Source organism: Anoplophora glabripennis, unplaced genomic scaffold (assembly GCF_000390285.2).
Source record: "Anoplophora glabripennis isolate ALB-LARVAE unplaced genomic scaffold, Agla_2.0 scaffold405, whole genome shotgun sequence".
Lineage (NCBI taxonomy): Eukaryota > Metazoa > Arthropoda > Insecta > Coleoptera > Cerambycidae > Anoplophora > Anoplophora glabripennis.
Window position 1 is genome coordinate 399,173 of NW_019416491.1, and position 21,424 is coordinate 420,596.

General features: G+C 34.8%; 1 protein-coding gene across 4 annotated transcripts in view; it reads left to right on the plus strand.

Annotated features, from left to right (window-relative positions):
• The window catches only part of LOC108911937 (homeobox protein homothorax), a 420,456-nt gene that overhangs the window by 325,353 nt on the left and 73,679 nt on the right, over positions 1–21,424 (plus strand). For all 4 annotated transcript variants that reach the window (XM_018717012.2, XM_018717015.2, XM_018717016.2 and 1 more), the window contains one exon: positions 574–722. In XM_018717012.2, the coding sequence (XP_018572528.1) occupies positions 574–722 (149 nt within the window). The remainder of the gene's footprint in view (positions 1–573; positions 723–21,424) is intronic.

Sequence of the window (21,424 nt, forward strand, 5' to 3'; positions counted from 1 at the left end):
CAATATTTTTGTAAATAAAATAATTTTTTTTATTAAAAAATTGTAATTAATTTTTCTCTGAAACTAGTAAGTTTAGAATTGTTTTCTATTTACGCAATTATGTTATAGGTTTATTTTAAATTTAAAAAAATAAATCAAATGCGAGATATCTCTTTTGTTAGAAATATCAACTGCCATTGAATGCACCTATCCAATTTCCAAAATAAATTTTTGCTCTAGTTTCGTCAGTCTGCGCCAAGCATTTTAAAAGATATTTATATTACCGTGAAATTTTTTATTTCAACACCCTCGAAAACGAGGTATTCTCCAACTTATTATACTAACTTTTTTCCTTCCACCAACTGTTACATTTGACTACAATAACTCCGTATAACAATTTTTATAAGTCGTTCCCCTGCAGAAACTAAAAGTAACTCATTCCATTCGTGCCTTTTATAAAAAATTATAGATTTTTTTTTAATAGAGAATTGAGATAATTAGACAGTGGATTGTAAGACGGTGTGGAATGATACTACGCATCCATGACCGTACTATTCAGTATTGATAGGCTACATAAAGATGCTTTTGTTGTAGGTGATGCAAGCAACGCGAGTATCGGCAGTGGGGAAGGGACCGGCGAGGAAGACGACGACACGAATGGAAAGAAAAATCAAAAAAAGAGAGGCATCTTTCCCAAGGTAGCAACAAATATACTCAGAGCGTGGCTCTTCCAACATCTAACGGTGAGTAATCATTTCCTTATTCTTATTTGTGTTAAAATCATCTTAATATGTTTGTTCCAAAGAGAGTCAGCGATGATTTGAAACTATGTTTGTCCAACTCTTTTGTGACAAAGAAAATTCCAATTCAGGGCATTTTAACATTCCGTTTATTTTAATAATTATAATAAGTAGCAATATTGTAAAGCTACTGTGATCTATATAACGATTATTTTTTGAAGAAATAACGATTTATTCAAGTAACATGTATCAGTATGTTTGGATTAATATAAAACTGACATTTTAAATAATAATTAAAAAATTAAATAAAAAAACATTTCTAAAAAATAAATAATAATATTGGATATTTAAAAAGATTAAACAGAACAATCAAAATAGCCTTTTCGGTTTACAGAATTAATCTGAAAGAAAACAGGTATAGATTTTTAGGTAATTATTAAAAATAGGAGAAAAGCTCAAAACCTTATAAATGTTTTCTTTCCATCTATTTTCGGGCGTGCTGAACACGTATCTTAAGTTAATTTATGCGATGGAATCTAGTATAAAAAAACTTATTCTTCACACAACACCCAAATTATCATTGTTTTCAGCATTTAAAATATCTAGAATGCATGTAATTATAAATTATAAAGATTTAAAGGAAAAATGTATTGTTAATTTAATCTCTTATTTGTCAATTGTCCACTGAAATAACGTTATTAAGTATCGCAAATTTATTTCTAGAGATGGCAAATGGATTAAAAATTATATCGGATGAAAATAAATATAAATATTTATTTATGGTCATTTAGCATTTTTGTTCATGGCACAAAATACTTTAATAATTACACATATCAAATAACTGTAAACAGAATTCTCTATGACATTACTATACTATTTATAAAAAAAATTAAACCTAATTTTAAATAAAAATTATCTATTTATCTGTATGAAATAATGCGAGATCAGCTAAATAAATATAAAAAGAACTTACCTTACACAATTTAACTCTATGTGAATAAAGAAATTTCTATATAAAGTTATGTTATAAGTTTTTTGATCAGAAATATTAAAAATTGAAAATGAGAACGATTGATTTTATTGTAGCAGCACACATAACGTACAAAGCTATGCAATATTGCCAGTGTTACACCAAACTTCTAAAGTGCAACTTTTTTTATGAAATAGGAAGAAAAAATTTGGAATTTTTTAGACTATAATTCAAAGAAGTTTAGAAATATCATAAAAATGTTTATGGCGTCTTCAATCTCTTATTACTGCTACCTGTCACCAATAATCGATTTCTGTGTACATAAAAAAATGTTACTTTTACTTTAACAAACTACGCACATTATAATACAAACGTGAACAATTTCCCTGATATTTATAATTTACTCGTACTAGACAGTTTAATTTTTAGCTTGTCTTTAGCTGAAATAATTATTTGATGTCATACTATGAATGTCATTTTTGCCACATATGCACGCACATTCATTGCATAGAAAATCAATAGTAAGTACAATGTCAGCTTATTTTTTTTATTGATTATGTCATTGTTAAATCTGATGAGAAACTAACTTATGAATTTACAATGAACAGTTTTCTTATTTCTTCTACTTTTTACCGAGAATTGGTAAATTTCTGTGATTTATAAAGTCGATGAAAGAGGGGATTTACTTTGTTCCTCAAATAAATTAATGAAATTATATAAAAACAAACCGTTTAAGCTTCTACAACGCATCGACCTCGACGGCGAGTTAACGTGGATCGACCTTTAGATCCAGAGTTCCCGCATCTTCCAGAATCGAACAGAGATGTGTTCACTTAAGCCGTTAAATTCAGGGTGGGGCCATGAAACGGAACAAAAACATACCCCGGCGAAATTAATAAGTGTATGTTACATGAGCGTACTTAATAACGACGCTCCAGCCGAATGCTGCGAGGCTACCGGCTCGGCAGGAAATTAGGCGTTATGGTCGCGACCCTCACGTACGGCCCGGGATTAGGGCGGCCCCCTCAGGGCCATTTCATCTCTGCTGGTGGCGTTTAATGTTCTCGACGCTTTATCTGGCCGCTGCATGCATGCAAAGGTCGTGGAGCAGCAGCAGCAGCAGCAGCAAGAGGAGGTGGACTGCCCCCATGGCACTTATCCGTATTCAGTCCAGCTCCTGTCCGTCTGGAGGCAGCGGCGTATCGGCGGCGTGATATAAGACGGCCCGAGTGGTTCCCCTAGGAAATCCCGGCCGAGAACGAGCCGAGTCGGGCCCGTCCACCTGTCAGACGGAATTAAAGGATGGGGTCCGCAATTGCAGCCGCGGCCCAGAAACCCGTAGATAACGCTGAGTCGTCGCATCCCGGGGGAGTCCTTCTTGACCGCGGGCCTCAATATTTAATGCGCGCCGCTTCGGGGCACCGGGCGATCCGCCAGAGGTGGACGCTGGATATCCCCGACCTTGTTATTGAAATAAATATTTAAGCAAAAGCGTTTGCGGCTACCCATGAACCCGATAATTTAGTATTCTCTTTTCGTAGTCATTACACATCTGAATTTTTTACCCGATTTTACAGAAATAATCGGGCACGATAGCCTAAATTGATACAAACCTTCAGCAGTTCTTAACAAGCAACTTTACAATGATGACAATATGCGTAATAAACTTACAAAAAGTAAGTAATTATTATACCTAGGTCTATTTTCCTTCTTATTTTATTTTACTATCCCTAATCCACAATGAGTTTGTCTCTAGAGCGAATTTTGGAAGTGTATATATGTATATTTTAAAGAAATGTAGAGTTTACTGTGTAGAACATATAATTAATACGTTTTTCACGAAAAAAATTAAGAATAAAAAAAGTCAAATATAAAAAATATACTATTTTTAATGAAAAAACTTGTTTGAGAACCACTGATTTGTTAGCGATATTACACTGAGTTTTTAAACTCAAACTTTTTATATGAAGTAAGAAGAAGACAATTAAATAAATAAACGTTTCTGTAGACTTCATATAAGGACTCTAAAATATTTCCGTAAAAATTTTTATAGGTTTATCTTGTCCTTACCATAAACTATTTCTGTACATAAATACTAAGAGATGTACACCTTACAATATGTACACATCTGTACAACTTTCTAAATCTTTCTTGAAATTTTTTTACGTTTATCAGTTCAGTTAATCAAATTTTCTTACCTTTTTCAACTTGCTTTACGTTCATTTTTAATATATTCCTTTAAACTCTTATCAATCCACTGTAGTATAACAACCCCGGGTTCGATCAGAAAAATAAAATATAAACGTAGTTGTGGCCAAAAATAAGTGATCGTCATAAGGAATACCTACGTTGTATACATCTATTTTTTTTTTAATTGACCTGGCTACTACCTTTAAAGAGGGGAAGTATGGTTTAATTTTATAAAACAAAAGCAGAGTAAATAAACCTAACTTTATTATTTACATACAACAGTCTTCAAATTAAACATGTGACAAATAGAAAGAACAACAAAAACATTAACAACCATTTAACATAAAATGAGAGTGCCAGGCTCACCTAGACCTCCTGTGGGGAAAGAGCATGGCAGAGAAACCCACGATCGTTGCTTTAACTACCCAAATATAAATACAAAACATAAAATATAAATACAAAACAACTGCTAACAAAAGGCATAAATTAAGATCCTTTGCTAATGATAAACAACACCTGACTCATTTAATGTGTCACTAAATATCACCTCACTCGAATTAGACATACACACTTCCAAGTAAAACTGAAGAGGTTTGGTGTTAGTTAGCCGGCAGGGCCGGAAAGTACTGGAGTCCCATACGGGAGGCAATCCAGCTATAGTTCAGAGTTAAATGTGAAACAAAGGAGTTGTTATTGCAATATCTGGGCAGTCACGACAATATATACATATTTTAACATGTAATAAATAATGAGCAATCATTAATAATAATTGTAACAATTTTATCTTAGAAAAATATACGCCCCTGAGCGTAAGACAATGAAGGCTGAACATATACAGAATTTTTATCATGAAACGTCTATAATCATCACAATCATAAGATTGCATAGAACAATTAACAACAAAGTACTTAGATAATATTATCTGCTAATTAATACGGGTTAAACACTTTTGATTTTTCACTACTTATAGATTTTCACCGTGCACCGATCGTCTTACTTTTCACTCTACCCTCTCCTCACTTCAACTATATAGGCTTCCTTCCAGAATTCCCCACCTAAGCGTTTGTTTTTGCGCTTCCTTCTACCAACTATAAATAATACGTTTTCATTATTATACAACACTCATGTAACAGATGACGTCGAGTTGATACGATAAGTATGGTTTTGCACACCACTTATAAAATTATTTTTGCCTCATGTGCGCTTTCAATCCACAGAAAATACATTTTTAACATATTTACCATGTTGTTATTCTTGTATACCGTCCATATTTCACTTGAATATACAATAGTTTACTAAACATCTTAATTTTATACACTTAAATGCACTTAAAAGAAAAACGCCGTCCGTGAATATAACAAATCAATACAAATATGTCAATTTATGATCATAGAGTTCAGAGTAAGAGTTTCTTAAAAGAACCGGACTTAGATTTACTATGTTAACATAAATATGTTCACACAAAATAAGTGGCAACACAGTAGTATTAATACAAAGTACAAAGTCCAGCAAAGCACTAAAAACTAAGTACATCAGTACGACTCGCGCCTTCCGAACTCTAGATCGGTTCCCAAAATGTATTCGTGAATGGAGGAGTTATAAAAAATGGATATTCATAAATATTTGTAATTTTGAAAAAATACTTTCACTGGACCCATTTGATTTAAATCACGAATTATATCCGCATTTAAATTTAAGTACACGTTTAAGATTCGTCCTGTAAGTAGAGCAAAGTTTGCTACCTTATTCATTAATGCACAGCTCAAACCTCTTGATCCAAAGAGGTGAATTTTTTAAGGAACAACGTAGATACTCACTAAAGAAAAATTTTAGAAAACTTCATCTATAGAGGTAACGTTTTTCGTGAACTTTCTATATATCCAGAACTGAAATGTTACAATTGGTATTTAGACACGTCGACACGAATCAAAGAGGCTGATACTTCAACATTTTTTTAAAATTCAATTTCGGTAATCAAAGCGGTTATTCCATTTATCTTTCTATTTCGTACCAATTACTTTACTTATGGTTTCCACTTTAAGTTTTGATACTAGTCAACAGATGATCTGGAGTAATACCCACATATCTTTCTCCAATCCAGGAGAATAATTATACACATTTCGATTTACTTTGAAAAAATGGATACTACCCGAATACTATATTTTTTGGCGGATTCGCCAGTAATACCAAGTCATTTTTACGTACATCCTCACATAATTGTGCAACTCCTGTATATTCGGAGGGCAAAATTTCAGAACTTGTGGCATTGTCTTTTCAATCTTAACCTTGCTTTTGTTAACCTTGCTCAGAGAAATAGACTTTTTAATTTAGATAATAAAAATTTGAGTGTAACGATGGAAAAACTGCTTTAAAAAAGGTTTTTATTATGTAGGAAAATAATTTATATATTTATTTGAATTACGATGACCAAGTCACCGTAATAAGACCTGAAAAAACACATATCATTAATGATAAACATAGATAACATTGGCCAAATATCTGGAGAAACGAATATGTCACTTCGATGGAGAATACTGACAATGTGGCATCATTGTAAATACACTGCTCCAAGAAATTATTGCACCACTAATATAATTTTAGTTATAACTTATTATTAACTGTAAATAAATGTAATCCTTATACTCTAATTATTCGTATTAGCTTCACAAAAATGTTTTTCTGTGTATATAACCGTGTGATTAACATTTAATGAAAAGCAAATTTAAAACCCGTAAAATTGTAACTTTTTATTTGGAAATACTGATATTTTCAGCTCTGTTTCGAATCAAACCCTCGCATTGATTGCATTCGTACTCAAAAAGAGTTTTATTGTCGTTTTGTTCCAATTCATTCCACATTTAAGTATATTCCATGTCGTCCATGTTATTACAAGTTAACCAAACTTATTTTATCCTCGAAAGGGGCAGATCAAGAAAAAAATGAGCTCCGGTGCTAGTGTGGCAATATTGTCAGTGCACATCTGAAAATCATGAATAAAATGATTTTGGTGGAGCTGTAAGCCGATTCAGATGATCTCTTAATTGTCACCCAATCATGTCCCAGATCAATGGGACTGAGATCTGCACTCGCACTGGCCAGACCATAGCACCAATCCCAACATCCACGTTCCCAAACTGGTGCGTGAGTTTCTTAGAGAAATGTATTTACTTATCTTTCTAACAACCATAAAAATAGCTTTCTTTAGTAATTTTTGCAACATTGTAATTGAGAAATCTCAGTATTATATATTTCGAAATATCAATTTTCTGCATTTCTTAGATGCCCCTGTATGACATAACCTTAGAATAAAAGTGTCGCGATAGACAGAGTGGAAACTTCGCATGTCCAACTCGGACACATGATCTTGTATAGACGCGAGCAGCAGGGAGGGCGCTAAAGACCTCAGCCCGGCACTCGGCGACGCATGAATATTTGAGCGATGCATCATCGTCGTCGTCCCAGAGCGCGGGTATCGCTCTCTGATCCCGGATTACTTGCACGACTCATTAAACCCTGTGCGCTAATCTCGCTATCCGATATTGCGAGAGGGAGGCCGAACCGCTGCGCTCGATCGATGGCTGATGCTCTTCGGTGCAGAAGTGTGCTTTTTTGTTCGTCTGCTGCGCGAATCAACAACCGTCGCGCCGAAATACCAAAAATTATATCACCAGACAGTCTAGTAAAAATTTAAAACATATAAGCGAAATTGAAATCTGCAGGGCCACTTTCCAGGGTAAAATGCCCCACGTAAGGCGCCAAAATCATAAAATATTATCGTTTTATCATATTCTTAAAAGTTATAAAACTGAATATATACAGGGTGATTCAGAACTTATCCAAAAAAAAATTCTGGATGTACAGGGGACTCATACAAATACAATTTTGTAAAGAAAAAATCAAGAAGGGCAATTCGAAAATTATTTAAAAATACACTTCTGCACGACACTGGAAACTGGTCCACTATAAAACCTGACCTGGCGCAATACGACCGTCACGGCGACAGTGATACAAACGGGTAAAAACTTGAAAGAATTTCGCAAGGAAAAGAATAAATAAAATTTTATAGCACCTATTTTATACCAGCAAACTCAACTGATTTTGTTCAAATTCATTTGTGGTTTTAAATAAAATAAAATAATTTGACATACCTGATGTTACAACTGTGTTACAACTGTGATAAGTTGTGATCACCCTGTATATAACTTTAAGTGGGGTCGGTTTTTTTAGAATAATAGTAAATATACATAATAAAAAATATTTAAAACTGCTTACTAATCTGACAGAATGGAAATATATTTTTTAAATTATTCCAAGTTATTGATAAAAAGCATTTGTTGCTATTTTTTAAAGAACTTTGTTTAGTTTGTGACGCAAAATCATTAATACGGTAAAATGTGGTAGCGTCGACAGCACGTTGAAAGTCGAAATTGTAGGAAGGCAATTTTCCATGATCTGCTGTGATTCATAGTGCCTAGATTGTTGCCTTTAACGTTTCTTGATCACCTCCTGACGGTACTCACATCCATCCAGGTTTCGCCACAAACAACACTCATTCGTCGATGATTTTCCGCCGTGGGAAATTCAATTACAGCCCGTTCTATTAATCGTAGCTCCGTTAATGTCTCAATTTTTCATAATAATGTGCGCAAGCGCTACGTTTCACGCTAATGCCTCCAGAGAGAAGCCAATGAATCAGAGGCCATTCGCACGACCTTAGTACCTTACATATTACAGAAATGATTGCAAAGTCCTTTCAAGCCACCCTCGTATGTACTACGAGGGATGCTAGAAAATATTATTCCTCAACAATATCATACAAAAAACTTACGACTTTTTGAAATAATTCTATTTTTTAACATAATCTTACTAACATTCAACCCACTTGTGTCATTACGCCTCTATCAGAAAAAATATATTCCTTTTGGGCTTCAGTGTGGTGTAATGTCCTCCTTTCAGTTGGTTCATAAGCAAAATAAGGTCCTATGAGGTCCTTCCTCAAATTACTGAAAAAAAAGTGATCAGCAAATCAGCAGCAAATCATCAGCAAATCAGCAGCAAATCATCAGCAAATCAGCAAATCAGGAGTATATGGCGCGTGGTTCAACGAGGTTATAATCATGGAGGAGGAGGCTTTGTCAACTTCGTAAAGAATTAGTGCATTTTTGTGACACAAGTTTTGGTCAAAATCGTATAAGTTTTGTTGAATTATTAACTGCTATTATTAGTGTCTTTTGGCATATATTCCGTAGTTCATGCTTGGTTTCAAAACACGAGAATTTGAGCTTCCCAGCTGGAAGTTGTGAGTGAGCCTTTATTGGACGTAGAGAAACCTTATGGAACAATTGACATGTACCCTAATTTTGTTTCTAGATCCTAAGTATCATCGTTTGTCCACTACCTTAGAAAAAAACTAGAATCTGCATCTAAAGATTTCGTATGATTTTGACAGTCAACAATTTGATTCAACTTTATCATGCCTGATTTAACATTTAGAATTGTCAATACGCTTGACCCAGATAGGTTTAGCAGTTGTAGAAATTGTCAAACAACGAGCCTGGAGAACAATTGTTTCCACTTTCCTGCAAACGTCAATATTGCGTCAGAACGTCAGACACTTCTTGTGTTATCTGCAGTGAATTCGAATTCACTGCACTGAAACTGTCTTGATCAATATTTTACTATAAAATATGATAAAGTTTCTCTTCTATTTGTGAATATTCTTTGTTCTTTTGTTAAGAATTTAATTTTTGTTGCAAAATATTTTATAAATCACAAATGAACCAATTGAAATCAAATTTGACATACAAGTAGAAAAAGGTTGTCAATATACAACACACACTCAATTGTTTTTGTTATAGTCAGGTAAATTGTTTTTGTTATAGTCAGGTAGACATTTTTTGATTTTTGGTGAAGTATGGTCCAATTATTTTCCCATAACGTCATTACGACGAAAATAATCCAAATGCAGAGATAATTTCAGCCACGTCGAGCCGTCGAATAATTTTCGATCCGTCGTTTCTGTTTTTTTTTTTATGACGGGGACACGAAGGGGCTGCTATCGGCACACGATAATTTACGGGTGGGCGGTTCTGTCTCGGAGCGACACGTGATTATCCTTGTCCGTAATGACGGGCACCATTGTAAAGGCGTGTCGACGCACCGACAGTCATTACCCCTATAATCGGAAATCATACAATCCGTGTAAAAAAAAATTACGGGCGCGGGCCGAGTTCGCATTCGGAACGCGTGGGACCTTAACCGATAATCAAAGGATATCCCGGATCCCATTTTCTCCTTTCGGATTGAAGAAGGAGGGTGTAGGTGGGAGAGCATCCGTGTGGCACGCTCTCTCCCCATTGTCGCCGCACTGTACCCACCTATTGAATGAGTTTTACGAGCCATTCCATCCACAGGTCGGATGAATTGGCGGGGCACCGTTTTCCCAGTCGTTTTCCATAACATTACCGCCGAGCCAACGCAACAATATCATTTAGCCGGGAAAGATTGCGAACAGGGGGACTCCGTGCCGGAAAAATGCATCGGCGAGGCCCATAATTGCGATTGTTTAAAGCATCGCCCACACCAACGCGGTGCTGCGGTAGCGGCGACGGCGACGGCTTCGCTGCGGAGCCAAAATTTGCGGCGGTAGGTGGCGCAACGCACACTGCTATGGTTTTTTATGAGCAGCATGCATGATTTGTTAAAAAAAAATTATTTAATTATAGACGTGCTAGGAGAACTATTTTCTCCAATGGCCACCATGCGATCATCTAGCCGCTTACGTTTTAACACGGAATAGATAGATTATTATTAACTATTAATATTAAACAAAAAGGAATTAATATATGTGAAGCACGTTTTTCAAGTGTCAACTTGGGGCTCTTAAGAGACATAAGATAAATAAAATTAGAACAAATCTGCGAAATTTGACCGCCTTTTAAGCCTCATGGCTAGTACGATTAAACTACATATTTAAATTATCTAAACAATCTGAATTTAAGTTCACCACTTTCCGCTTTCAATTAAAAAAATAAAAACTAAAATCTAAATTTTCAGTTTTTCATAGATAACTTCAAAACGACTTCAAAGTTATTCGCCAACAAATTCCGCGACTTTGTCGTAATTTGTCCGACCTTGTATCTCTTAAGGTAAGAGACATTTCAGTAGTAGAGCTCAAAAAACACGGATGCTGTCCTTCTTTACATACTTTTACAATTTGCGATTTCTGTCCATGCTTGTTCTATTGTCTTTTAATGAATATTTATCTAATAAATATTTTTAGAGCCACATACGGACAAGTTTCTATAAATTTAACTCTACTGGGTCATTCAGTTTAGTATTCGCGACCCTGTATCTCTTTTATTTTAACAAATAGCTATAACAAAACCTATTCATTTTTAAATCGCCACTCAAACTCTATCAAATGACATTACGGTAACATATGTCAAAATTGCTGTAGTCAACTGTTTATGTTCAAATGGTACACTATATATTTTTTATCAATTCTAGAAGATATTTTTTTCTGCGTTCGGCTATATAAGGAAGTCTATAGTTTTATTAGAAATATTACTAGAGAAACAGCAAAAAAGATGAACCCTACTTTTCGTAGTTTTATTCTGACAAATGATAGCCATCAGCGGAAACAAGCTACTATGTTTTTTAAAGTAACATATTTTATTTTTTAATACGATAATAATATAACAATTTAAAACAATACTTATTTCAAATGTTCAAAATTACCTCCATTTCCTTCCAAACACAGAATAGCTCTGTTTATCACTACTCCCTCTCTACAAACACATTCTAGTGTTTCTTGATTTAATCTCCGATATTCTACTATTTTCTGTTTTTAAGGTCGTCAATATCTTTTAGGTAAGGCCAAAGAAAGAAATTTATAGGAGTGAGATCCGGAAATCTATCAGGCCATTCTTTATCGAACGTTCTTCATCTCGCCCTTCTGGGTTTAAAAACTCTTCTTTTCTTTTGAAAACTTCCATCTGCCGCCAAATTCCTGGCTAATTTTCCGAAAATTTTATCTGAGGAAATTGTCTCTGCTGAAAACGATGTTGGTATACCTGGCAGCTTTCTTTCGGCCCTCTCCAAAAATTAAAGTCATATCAAGTTTTTCTTGGTTACTGTAAGTATTCATGTTATAATTAGTTATTAGTGGGTACAAAATGTCAATTATTTTGACAAACCGTTATTTAGAAACGTCAATGTTCATTTGTTTCCGCAGCTGGCTATCATTTTTCGGAATAAAGCTACGAAGAGTGGGTTTATCTTTTTTGCTGTTTTTCTAGCAATATTCCTAATGAAACTATAGACTTCCTTATATAACCGAAACGCAGAAAAAATATCTTCCAGAATTGATATATAGTATGCTATTTGAACAAAAACAGTTGACTATAGCAATTTTGACTTATGTTACCATGGGGACGATCTAATAATGTCATTTAATAGAGTTTGAACGGCGATTTAAAAATATATAGGGTTTGTTATAGTTATTTGTTAAAATAAAAGAGATACGAGGTCGCGAATATCAAACTGAATCACTCCGTATATTTGAAATTTTAAAATTTAAAATTTTCTGTACGCTCGGCGTCGTGGCCAGACATACAGATAAAACATACAGCTCACGGCTGTCACGTTTGGGACAAGACACAACGTGTGCGGAAAGCCTTAGGCTAAAATTCTCAGGGAAAGAATAGGAACAGCGCCGCTACCGCCACAGTTGCACCGCATCGATGTAGGGGTCCCTTAATGCCGCGTCCTGTCCGAGCAATGTGCAGCGAACCGGATACGTGCACGGCCCCAGGGGAGCCCGACTGCATCCGCCATTAGGAATCTGCGGTCGTAATTCCGTGAAAAACTGCGGGCGCGATCCATTCATTCCCCATCACACCTTGCAAGAGCCCCGCGGAGACCGATAACCCCATCTTCGGTGTCTCTCTGGGGCGGCATAACCCTTATGCGGATGCCGCCTGAGCCGCCTCTGCCCGCACAGCGCCCGGGTAGGCTCGGGCCGCAGCAATGCATAGTGATTTTTACGATTATGCTGGGAATCCGTAACGGCCTCCGCTTGCCATCTTTATGCGGCGTCGTACCCGCGTATCTACATCGGAAACGGGAGAGCGGCGTAAAATTGAGAGCGGGAGAGGGTGAGCGGGCCCCGCTGATTTCAATACACTCCGGGGTATGGCGCTTCACCTACGCCGGGGCAGATTTACGGCCGAAATCGCGTCCAAACAGAGAAACGATCCGAATCGCAGATAGCCGTGAATAACGGCGCGCCATCCGTCTTCGCGTCGGGTGCGTGAAGGAAGCGAGACGAGAGTAATTGCGACAATACAACGCGGCGAACACAGCGAGTGAGGAATGCGCGGCTTGCCGGAATGGGAGAGACACGAAAAAGCCGGGGCCGCGACGTTATAACTGATGCCACCAGCTCTCGGTACTCCACATACGAAACCCAGTGGCGTACATATAGCAAGACAAATCAGGGCCCATTTCATACAAAAAAGAGTAATTCTTACATAAATTCTGCTTGTGGTTGCACAGAATGTGGTAGGTGACTGGCACAGGGAGGAGAAGCTTGGTGAAGTTGCGGCTCAATGGAAGGGAAATCCTCTTTGGAAAAGAGACCAAATACCTTGGAGGTTTTGATCAAAAGCTAACGTGGAAACCTCACACTGAAAAAAAAAAATCACTTCGAGCTGGAATAGCCCTTTGAAGATGCAGGCACCTATGTGGAGAAAACTGGGATCTCAGGCCAAAAATTAAGTTACTTATACATATATAAGGCCATAAGGCCAATCTTGACGAAGGCATTGCATGCGGAGGTAGAAAGACTACAAAGTAGGCTAAATTCTCTATGTGCTTCGAGCTTGGAGCTCTGGAGATCTTGTTAAACCTACCACCACATTTTCATTCAAAGAAAAGTTAGCTCTATCTGTATTTTGCCACCTAGAATACACCAACTGTCCGAAGGCATAGTGAAACACACCAAAAGCTGTATGATGAGTTAAAAACATCCGATTTTAAGAATGACAACCGATCACTTGGTCCAAAGTACCTTCGTAAAGTAATCGATGAGATAATTTATTAAAAATTAGAGTAATTATTAATTGTCCTACTTAGCCATCAAAAGGACTTAGTAATAGTAATACCAGAAAGGAACGAAGAGGGAAGGGTCCCCAGTTAAATACAACATATTGTGGCATATGGATATTCAGAGACAGACACAGATGTCGGAATCGTGATATATATGGCAAAAGAAACCAGTCCCACTTGGTCTAGGATGCATGCCACAGTCTTCCAGATGGTGGACATTTGTGTACTGTGCAACAAAATTGGTAGGAAAGAACTTCAAAACCCAATGAATTGCTATTTACTCCAACATTGAGGCAGCACTAAAGGCTCATATCAGATCAACTCCAAGTTGGTATGGAGCTGTTTGGATATTTTAATAAAAAAAAAGTGAGAACGATATTACCCTAGCTTAGATATCAGGAGATGGGGAACATTGTGATAACGAGGAGGTGGATGAGTTAGCCAGAGCAGACTCGTCTGCAAGACATGGTAGGACTGCTAGCAGGGCATTACAGATTCAGAAAATTTCTGAATAACATTGGTCTGGAGGAAGATAGCTCATTTAGGTTCTACCAAGAGGAAGACGAGCAACTGTGAGGACCTATTATTAAGAAAAGGAAAACTGGAAGCCTGGCAGCTATGTGAATGAGCCGTTGTCTAAACTGTGGAACTTAATTAGCCTTAGTTTTACATTTAGCGAGTTTCTGTTTTATTTAAAAAAAACTATAAGTCTCTTAAAAATCTAGAGTCTCTAGAAACAATTCCTATCATAAAAATAAAACGAAAATATTATGTAAACATAGTTTCGTAAATACTTCTTTATCGAGATACAAGCGCTAAATATTTAAAAAAATTAAAATAGTTATTTGCAACCGATTTCGACAATTATTGAAATTTACGCAATATGTTTTGCCTGTACCAGTGACTTACATATACATTATTCATATTACATATTTCACGATATTTTAAATTACCTAATACCTTAACTAATCTATTACTAAAAATATCTCTTTAGCAACTGTCTCATCGTATTCTGGTTAGTCTCACTTAAAACATGAGAAACGTCACTTATTGGGGAGATTTAAATTATTAAACCTGCAAGTGTCAATATATCAAATAACATGACAAGCCAATAGCTGTTTTGAACATGTTCTATAAGTTTAATTTAAGATAATAATTCATTCGAATTCAATAACATTTTTTTATTTCGCAGTACTTAACGCGCTATATCTCGGTAAGGAGCATTTGATGACCCATGTTTACATAAACTGTTCGTCCTTTTTTCAAGAAATGAATGTGCTCTTATGGAATATGCGGTATAGTTTTTAAACATCCTGTATATGTAAAAATATATAAATCGGGCGTTTTTTTTATAAAAAAAAGGAGGGGTTCCAAAAATCTTTTGCCCTAGGGCCCCGTGACTTCCAGTTACGCCACTGCGAGGCACAGGATAGTCATAAGCGCGTTGCACTTTAAAATGCCGCGCCATTGTGTTCCTTCCTTTTTATTGAAATCGAATCGATGGGTATGCAAAGTACGCCGCCGTTCTCGAACGACGAGGATTCCGCCGGATCGTCCGCTGGTTTCTGCGGCGGAGGAGACGTTTGCGTGCTTGGCGGAGATAATGGCGCCACTCTGTCATCGGTGACGTTATCGGTAAGTAAGCCACCATCGCGTTGTCGGCTAATTGCGGGTTGTTTAAAGCCCCGGCATTTTAAATTCGCTCGAGTCCACCTTTCGTTCGGGGAGAAATGGCCTCGCAAAACCATAATTAGCGAGATTTTTCTAACGTATTGCGAAATTATCGCCTCTTATTATTCACACAGATATTAATAAATGTGATGTAAAATTCGTATCCTTTCCCTTGCTCGGTTTGGTGCGCTTAAAATTTATGAAAGGAGTCATTGACTTCAAGATTCTAATCTATTGTAAAAACTGTACCTACAGCTAGTTTTTATCGCGATAAAGAAGTATTAGTACATAATCTAAGTTACATTAAAAAAATGAGATACTAAAATTGCCAAAAGAAAATAAGGCACAAAAATAGTAAAAAATTATTAAAAAATAAAAATTGCACTGAAAAAAAAAACGAAATTAAAAGTATAAAAGTATAACTATACTTAAAAATGTAAAGTAAGTAAAATATGGAAATGTTTCTAATTAAAACTGTGTGCATTTCGTACAATAGTCGCTCCCTGATTTATTATTTGCATAGTCTCATCTAACATTTGAAGTGTTTCTAGTTCGCATTTAGTTTTTTCATACACAATTCCTGTAATTTAGAACCTGAAATTTGTAAATGGCTCAAAAATACAAGTTTACAAAGATGTTAATATCAATATAGGATGGATTTCTGTGTGTGTGTGTGTGTGTGTGTTGCACTTGTACAACACGAAACAGGATTTTTTTATAAATGCCATTAAATTGATGTCTTTTCCCATGTTTAAATTTGAAATTTGCTGAAAAAAGTGCTAGCTTCAACTTTCTAGTATATTTAAAAAATACTATTGAACAGTGAAAAAACTATCAAATTTCAGATTTACTAGAGATTTAACAATTCGAAAAAATGACCCGAAAAGTAGAGAAAAAATTCCATTTCGTTCCGTTTTTTCCAAAGCAAAATGTTGGAAAAATTAGAATAATTGAAGTACCTAATTCGAATTAAGGACACTTGAAAATATTTATTAAAATGTTTTCCGGATATATTTTGGAATGAACCTGTAACTATTCCGACTTCTTCTATTAATCCTTCATTTCTTCTTCTTGAATACGCCAAGTAAATACGAGTATGTCTTGGTAAACGTTTGTTAAGTTTTTACGTGTTTTGGTTTTTTTAATCTTTTTAAACTGTTTCTAGTTTGCATTTGTTTTTTTCATACACAATTACTGTAATTTAGAATATGAGATTTGTAATATGGCTTAAATGTGCATAGGATGAAGTTGTGTGTGTGTGTTTTTACCATTCGTACAACACGAAACAGGATTTTTTAATGAATGACGTCATTAAACTGATATGTTTTCCCATGTTTAAACTTGAAATTCATTGAAAAAAAGTTACTGCTCCAACTTTCCAGTCTATCGTAAAAATAATATTGATAGCAATGATTTATTTTTTGATATCTAATAAAGCTGTATACAGGGTAGGAAAGTACCGATGGTCTATCTGAAGTTACGTGAGAGCGATAAAGTAAGCCATAGAAATCAATGAAATAGACAAGGATGGGTATAGTGAAGGCATCTAACAGTCACCGCCCATTTCGCCCTTCCACAAATAAGAAGTGGATCTTATTTGTGGAAGAGCGAAACGGGCGGTGACTATGAGACGTCTTCATTATAGCCATCCTTCTCTATCGCATGGATTTCTGTGGCTTACTTTATCGCTCTCACGTAACTTCAGATAGACCATCGGTCCTTTCCTACCCTGTATTGTCCTGTCCTGTAGTTGAGTATTTATTGTGCAGAGTGTGAATGATATTTATTGGAAAGTGTAAAACAACAAACGGAGATATTCCAAAGAAAAACACAGAAAAAGATATCAAATTTCAGCTAAATGTAGTATAGGAGAAAGATTCGAAAAAAATAACCCAAAAAATTGTTGAAAAAAATCATTTTCATTCTGTTTTTTTCCAAAGCAAAATATTAGAAAAAAGGGAATAATCGAAGAAATTCGAAAAGAACACTTGAAAAAATATTTATTAAAATATTTTCCAGATATATTTTGAATTAAACCTCTACGTATTCCAGCTTCTTCTACTATTCCTCCATTTCTCTTCTGCTTGAATACGCCAAGTAAATACGAGTATGTCTTGCTAAACATTTATATTTTTTGAAATTTTTTGTTTTTTTATTCTTTTTAAAAGTTAATATTTTCTGTTTTTATACAGGGTGAGTCAGAAAGAATGGGTCAACAATAAGCTGGAGATACTAGACACCAAAATATTATGTTTTAGTTCATCATGCCTTATACGAATGTCACTGGTTTAAGAAATACAGGGTGTTGAAGGTTTAAATTTTATTTTGAAATTTCTCAATAATTCAAAAAGTTTTAATAGCATGACTCTGAAAATTGGTAGTATTGGGTTTTTTGGTGTGATAATTACGAATTTGAAGCTTATTTTGACGTTGCTCCTAGAGGGCGCTAGTTTCGCCGTATTATTTAGGTAATTCAAAACATATTTTTTTAACCGGTCAACCAAACCAAATTTAATTTCCGATAATTTTATTAATAGTTGTTTAATGAGTATTAGCGTGGTGTAATCCAAAACTACTTGGGGCCATATGGCCATAGTGTAATTATTTTCCGTATTTGTGGAGTTAGATCTTCTGCATGCCTAAATTTCTGGTATCCAAGAATATTGTTTGACTTCATTTGATTCCTTTAAAATAGAGTGAACTAATGTGAAAGCTAATAATAAAAATATGTTTTTCTGAAACATCATTTGTTACTTTTAAATTTGCAGTCGCAACTTTTCATGACATGATGCTTTCACCTGCTTTTTCCATATGACTGTTAGTTTATCGCGGACTTATTGGTAATAATTTACAATATAGTTGTACGTATTATGTTATATTTCCTTGGGTATTTCTTCTTATCAAGTTTTTCCCGTTCCGGATTCTAGTCGATTATAATAAGTTGGGGTCCGGCCTAATGTGGACTCAAATCCTGCAGGATCCCGAGCCGGCTGCTGTAAGTAGGACACATGTCGACGACTAAACTCCCCCGTGGATAAACCGGGATAACGGCGCCGGAAATATAGCCTCAGATGCAACCACTCCGGAAATGAAATCTCGTAGCCGGAAAGACTAGTTTTTTCGTTTCGCTGCAGACGTACATATACAGAAATAACCGTTAAAGCCAGGGGGTACAAATAACTTTACCGGGTTTTTCGATATTCGGCCGAATATTGTATCGGCACGCGACGGGGAGCGGGCGCGTCCTCGAATCGGGAATGTAAACGAGGAGATTTGGTTAGATTTATGGTGGATGGGAAGAGTTTTCCTAGTCAGGTCACGCGGGAACAATTACGTAACGGCAAGGCGCTAGGCGTTTTTTAATTAATAATTCCAAGTTGGTACCAAATATACGACGTCACTTTTTACGCCGGTAGAGGTAGAAATATAGGGTGGCAACGTCGATAACAGCCGCTCAAGGATCTCGGTTTTGTTACGAAAAGTTTGATCAAAATTTCTGTTATAATCTACAACATAGTATAATAAAATTCAATTAATTCAAAAGTTAATTGAAATGTTTTAAAACTCTAGACTTTGCAGGCTTTACCATTATTTTAATATAGAATACCCCAAGAAACACATAGAAGAAATTCTGTTATTTTTGTTTTATCTAAAATATAACCGTTACAAAGAATGCATAGTATTGATCTAAACTAAACTATCGTAGTTTAAAATTTGACATAATTAAAAATATAAATAGAAAAATCTATCAAATATAAATTATTTACTGAAATATGTAATTTATTCATGCAACCTTTTTTGGTTACTATCTCATTCACATAAAATTTGCACTAATACAATATTATCGGTGTAAAAAATCAAGACCGAAGTACCTTTAAGTATATAATAGATCTTAATCACATTAATTAATATACCTATTATTTTTTATAATTACATCATCACATATATTTGATTTATAGAAATACCTCTATATAATTTATATAGTTAATATTATAACATTTATTGTAAAAAACAGCCTATACAGAGAATCGGCATCTTGAATTGCTTTTCTGTCAAACATTTAGATATCGATAAAACATTGAAGGACAAAAGCATACTTGTTATACACAGGGTGATTCAGTCATAATATCATTAATATAGAAGATAGGGAAAAATGAGTAGAATACGAATACGTGATTAAAAAAATTAAATGCATATTTACTCTGAAAAAAATATTTTCAAATCATTATTTAAACCTCTTTTGGGACCGCCCCTGTCCGCTGACCTGCAAAGGTGAATTTTCGAGAGTCTTGACTTACCGTATTAGGTCACTAACCTATCATTTACTGTGTTTTTAATAATTAACGACATTTTAAATATTTATTCGTTAATAAAAACAAATGTATAATGATAATAATTGTTATCGAAGTTAGGTTATTTAATATTTTTAATATTGTTAATGTTTTCACATGTTTTATAATTGAATACGAGGTTATAGTATTATGCTCAATTAGTTATTCAGTTTGCAGTACGTATACCTTATTGTGCGACTTATTGCTTTTCAAAGAGTAGTATGGTACCTATCTATTTAAAATGACAGTACGGCTAAAAAACACTCACTCATGCGTCTATAGTACTTTGTTATTAAAGTTAGAATCCGATGCACTTTGATTTTGAAACCAATTGCAAAGTTCAAGACGACTGGGGAAATTAGCTGTTTCGCTTCAACGTTCGAACGCTTTGTAATCCGCCGGCGAAATACGTGGTTAAAATTAATGTTTTAATGTTTTTGACTTTATATGTTTTTTTTGCGTCACTAAGCATGCCAAAACATTTGGATACCCAAAATGTCTGCTCCAAATTGGAAATAGTTTTATCATCCATTTTCCTTTCCAAACAGATTGTTTCTTAAACTACTCGTATAATACAAACTCAAAACGAAGAAAGAAATGTTATTTATATTATTTTTTTAGTTAATATAAATTTTTGCAATAAAACCGTTTACAGGTAGAATTACAGCCTATTTTAATGTTTATAGTTAAAATGTATAAGTTTTAGAAAATTAAAAAATATTAGTTCAAGTTACAATGTGCAGGAAATTTTTTTATTCAGTTTATGATATAATTTTCTACATTTTCAATAAACTGTTTATTTTTTTTCTCTTAAAACAATATTTAATCACAATTCATTTAAGAGAAAAAAAATGGAAAGATTTACTAGAGGGAGAAAAATTGATGACTGAAAAATTCATAAATAAAAAAAAGTTATCCTTTTAATGGTCTTGAAACTTTTTGAAAAAAATGCCAATTTTTACATTTTTTAGAAAGTGTCAAACCCGACTGATGTCACTTTTGTGCGGGATCGTCACAGGAAAACATTAGATTGGTCTGTAACTTCGTTGTCTTTGAAAATGTGGGATTGATGATTTTTTCATTAGTTTTTGACGAAAAATTCACCGCTTTTATCAAAAGAACAGTTGAGCATCACCTTCTAGATATGTGGAACACCCTGTATATTTTACATGTTATGTTGTAATACTTTCTTAGAGTAGATATTACAGAAATGTAATGTTGAATAAGTTTATCTCTGTTACTAAAGACTTTCTTATGGTCTTCGTTAATATTGAAGATAGACTTATAAACCACAAGAAAAAACATGGTTGGTGGTTGCATCTCTGCAGTGCACATATCTAGTATTATTTTTGAACAAAACTATTGCCAAAGACAAAAATACCCATGATTTTTTTAAGGATAACGTCTAAGTCATTTTTTTATAAACAAATCAT